This window comes from Orycteropus afer, unplaced genomic scaffold (assembly GCF_000298275.1).
Source record: "Orycteropus afer afer isolate SDZICR_OR568_19922 unplaced genomic scaffold, OryAfe1.0 scaffold00006, whole genome shotgun sequence".
Lineage (NCBI taxonomy): Eukaryota > Metazoa > Chordata > Mammalia > Tubulidentata > Orycteropodidae > Orycteropus > Orycteropus afer.
The window spans coordinates 27,031,667-27,036,447 of record NW_006921593.1 but is presented as its reverse complement, the minus strand read 5'-3'; the positions used below and the strand labels follow the sequence as shown (position 1 = coordinate 27,036,447).

The 4,781-nt window shown below is 46.9% G+C and overlaps 1 protein-coding gene across 1 annotated transcript in view; it reads left to right on the top strand.

Annotated features, from left to right (window-relative positions):
* DIS3L2 (DIS3 like 3'-5' exoribonuclease 2) overlaps window positions 1-4,781 on the top strand; it is a 418,510-nt gene that overhangs the window by 327,626 nt on the left and 86,103 nt on the right. Inside the window, exon 12 of the mRNA XM_007943808.1 lies at window positions 847-1,080. Coding sequence (XP_007941999.1) covers window positions 847-1,080 — 234 coding nt within the window. The remainder of the gene's footprint in view (window positions 1-846; window positions 1,081-4,781) is intronic.

The following is a 4,781-nucleotide window of genomic DNA, read 5'->3' as shown; positions in this document are numbered from 1 at the left end:
GGGGTCGCTATGAGTGAGAATCAACTCAATGGCAGTGAGTTTGGTTTTTTTGTTTATTTGTTTGTTTATGGCTCCCAAAAGTTTGAAGTCTGAGAATTTGAAACCCTGTTCTGCATTTTCCCTTTTTGATCAAGATTCTTCTGTGGAATCTTCGATCCAAACATTTAGTAATAGTAGCCAGGCACCATCCAGTGCTTCTGGTCTCATGGCAGAGGAGGCAGCTGTCCATGGAGGCAATTAGTCACACCTTCCATATCCTCCTGCAGTTCCTGAGTCTCCTTCCTCTGTTGCTCCGGGAAGAGAGACCAATTGCTGTGCCTTGAGTCCATTTGCAAGCTTTTAAGACCCCAGGAACTAAATAGTGAACTAGGAGGTAGAACGGATGCAGGAAACATGTTATTAGAACGGTTAACTGGGGTATCCCATGAAACCATGACCCTAAATCTCCAAACTTGACTGCTAACCAGAAGCCTGGTGGTTCAAACCCACCAGCCACTCCCTGGAAGGAAGGTTGGGCAATCTACTTCCATAGTGATACCACCTTGGAAACCTAAGGAGGAGTTGCTATGAGTCAGGTTGGTCCAACCCAATGGCACATAACAACAACAATAAACCTCCAAACCAAGGAACCAGATCCCTTGGGGTGTTCGGTTTTACACAGCGGCTGTTCTTTGTTGTTGTGTGTGTGTGTGTGTGTGTGTGTGTCGTAATTCTTGCCATTCACCTTTGTACTGGTGTATGACTTAGCTCATAGATCTTCGACCAGTGTGTGTGGATGAAGGGCCAATTGAATGAAGGACCGGGACTGTGTTCCCCTGACTCCCTCATGTCTGTCCATCCTTGCAGATCCTTGATGAGTGGTTTGGCCGGACCATCATCCGCTCCTGCACCAAACTGAGCTATGAGCATGCCCAGAGCATGATTGAAAGCCCCGCTCAACCAGTCCCTGAGAAGGCACTGCCCCCAATCTCCCCGGAGCACAGCAGCCAGGAAGTACATGAGGCTGTCTTAAATCTGCATGGAATCGCAAAGGAGCTACGCAGGCAGCGGTTTGTGGATGGTGCACTTCGTCTGGATCAGGTCAGTAACTGCCTTTTTTTAGTGCCATCCACAGATGTGACTGGTGCCTAGACCCAGTGTGGAGAGACACAGCATGGCAGACCTGGGCTTATCCTTCCTTTCCTCTCCCCAGTAACTACACTAAAACGGGGTTCTCTGAGGCAGCCAGGAACAAACTCCCAACCAACTTCCCAACTCCACCGGCACCCTGGGCCTAACAGTGTGAGCCAAGGCAGAAGAAGAGTGTCTGTGGGTGCCTCTCAAACCAAAAACTTCTCTGGCCCTTTCCTGGTAAATGAAAATCAAACCCACTGCCATGAATTTGATTCTGACTCACAATGCCCCTAGAGGACAGAGTGGAACTGCCCACAGGGTCTCCAAGGCTGTCAATCTTCACAGAAGCAAAGCCCAAACCACGCCCACTGCCGTGGAGTCCGTTCCGACTCACAGCACCCCTAGAGGACAGAGTGGAACTGCCCCACAGGGTTTCCAAGGCTGTCAATCTTTAGGAAGCAGACTTCCTCCTCTTTCTCCCACGGAGCAGCTGCTGGGTTGGACTGCCGACCTTTTGGTTGGCAGCTGAATGCTTTAACCACTGAGCCACCAGAGGATTCTCACTTTAGGTTTCTATGTCAGAGGCTTTTTCAGTGCAGATGGGAACAGGAAGCAAGGAAGTTGAGAAAGCAGCTAACCACTGTCTGATGCTGGGACTTAAAAGTATTTCTTCTTCTCCCTCGTCTTTCAAAAAGAATTGTGTGGTGGTTAAGGTTGTTGTCAACTTGGCTGGGCCTGGGTGAGTGTCTGGGCAGCTGGACGTAGTTATTCCCCATGATGAGACTGGTAATCAACTCCATGGTGGAATCTGTTGGAGCAGCTAAGTAGCTGCTTTAGGGATGTGGTCTGCTTCCAGTATGTAAGTAGCAACTTTGGGGAAGGTCTCCAGTTTATGGCACGCTTGAACCCTGCATATAGCCGAGTCGTTGTTCAGCAGCCTGCCATGTTGCTCTGGCGACCTTGGGACTTTTTTAGGACTTGAATCAATGACTTGCCATGCAGTTTGGAACTCTCAAGACTGTGCCTTTTTACTTGTCAACCTTGGACTTGTCAGCCTCAGCAGCCAGCAGCTGAGTCAGGAAAAGCCTCCAGTTTCAGTGGGCCGGGAGCAGGAGGCAGAGGTGAAGCCCAAGGTTGAAAGGCTTTCACCCAGCCCCTAGAGCCTGGCACTATGAACTCCTGTTTGTTAAAGCCATCCCATTTGTGGTATATTACTGTTAGAATGGCACTAGGTAACCAAAACAAATCATATGTTTACAGATTTCAGATTAGTATTTGAAGAAGCAGAGAACTGAGTAGACTGTGGGGTGGTTGGCTTTTTAAAAAAGCAGTGACTCACGATGATACTCATTGCTCTCAAATACCACAGCCTTGCAGGCAACCCTCTGGGTCCTAGGTGGCTGGTCCTTACACCTGGTTGAAGTGTCATATCCAAGAGTTGGTGACTTTAGGATCCAGGAATTCTCCCCTCATTATTCACAGATAGATGAGACAGGAGCCTGTGTCTGTTTCATAGTTTTTCTCTCTCTTACCCAGACTCTGGGAGCTCCTTCTCCTTCCCTGGTCTTGGTGGGCTGTGGGGCTCCCCGTCTGTGTGGAAGATGGGGTGGGCCGTAGCGGGGCTGCTGGGCACTTACCAGACCGTCAGCAAAGCCCAGCCAACAGACACCTTCCTCCCTGAGCCTTTCATCCTGGAAAGAGCTGAGCGGCTTGATTTTAACACCTTCCCAGTGAACCCTTCATTCCCTCCTGCTTTTTTCTTTCCCCTACATACTTTGTTTTTATTTTATTTTGCAGTGTTCCCTCCCCTCCCACTCCTGGTAACCATCAAAGAAAGTTTCCTTCCATATATAAACCTTTCCTTGACTTTTCACAATAATGAACTAATAGAATATTTGTCCTTCTGTGAATGACTTATTTCACTCAGCATAATGTCCTCCAAGTTCATCCACGTTATGCAGCGTTTTGGAGATTGTACATTATTCTTTAGTGTTGCATAATATTCCATTGTGTGTATGTACCATAGTTTGGTTATCCATTCTTCTGTTGATGGGCACGTAGGTTGTTTCCATCTTTTTGCTATGTAAATAGTGCTGCAATGAACATGGGTGTGCATATATCTGTTCTTGTTCTGGCTCCCACTTCTTTAGGATACATACCTAGTAATGCAATTGCTGGGACAAATGGTATTTCTAATTCCAGCTTTTTAAAGAATCATCATACTGCTTTCCACAGTGGTTGTAACATTTGACAGTCCCACCAGCAGTGTATGAGAGTCCCAATCTCTCTACATCCTCGCCAGCATTTGTTATTCTCTGTCTTGTTGAACTTTGCTATTAGTGCTGGGGCAAGATGGTATCTCATTGTTGTTTTGACTTGACTGCTAACCAGAAGGCTGATGGATCAAATCCACCAGCCACTCCTCGGAAGGAAGGTTGGGCAATCTACTTCCGTACTAATGCTACCTCAGAAACCCAAGGAAGGGTTGCTATGAGTTGGGTCCGACTCGACAGCACATAACACCAACAACAGTGGCTAATGGAGCTCTCTAATGGCTAAAGGAGCTGTGGTGGCATAGTGCCTAAGGCATTTGACTGCTAACCAGAAGGCTGGCAGTTCAAGCCCACTACCCACTCTGTGGAAGGAAGACTGAGCAATCTACTTTCATAAAGATTTCTAGGAACAGGTAGCGGGTAGCCCAGGAAGTGGGCAGAGCGGTTGGAACAGCTAAAGGAGACAAACTTGTCTGTCGGTTTGTCGTACTGTGGTGGCTTGCATGTTGCTGTGAAACTGGAGGCTATGCCAGCAGGGGTGCTCATGGTGGACTGGTTTTGGTGGAGATTCCGGGCTGAAATAGACTCGAAAGAAGGAAGAGGCCATCCACTTCTCAAAGAGTTGGTCAGTGAAAACCTTCTGAACAGCAGTGACACACTGTCTGGTACAGTACTGGAAAGCGTTATGAATGGCCCTGAAACACTGTCCGATCCAGGGCCAGAAGAGGAGCCCCTCAGGTCGGAAGGCACTTAAAATGTGACTGGGAAAGAGCTGCCTCATCAGAGTAGAGCCGACCTTAATGATATGGATAAAGTAGAGCTTTTGGGGTCTCCATGTGCTGAAGTGAAGTGGCACAACTCAGTATGAGAAGAAACAGCTGCAGACATCCATGAATAATCAGAACATGGAACGTACGAAGTAGGAATCTAGGAAAATTGGAAGTTGTCAAAAATGCAAAGGAACGCATAAAGATTGATATCCTAGGCATCAGTGAGCTGAAATGGACAGTTTTGGCCATTTTGAATCAGATAACCATATGATCTACTATGCCAGGAATGACAAATCGAAGAGGAATGGCATGACATTCATCATCACAAAGAATATTTCAAGATCTATCCTGAAGTGCAATGCTGTCAGTGTTAGAATCATATCCATACACCTACAAGCAAGACCAGTGCTACTATTATTCAAATTTACACACCAACACCAAAGCCAAAGATGAGGAAATTGAAGGTTTTTACCAACTTCTCCAATCTGAAATTGACCAAACATGCAATCAAGATGTGCTGATTATCATTTATGCAAAACCAACAGCCAATATTACCCTCAATGGAGAGAGACTGAAACCATTCCTCTTGAGAACAGGAACTAGACAAGGATGCCCGCTATCACCA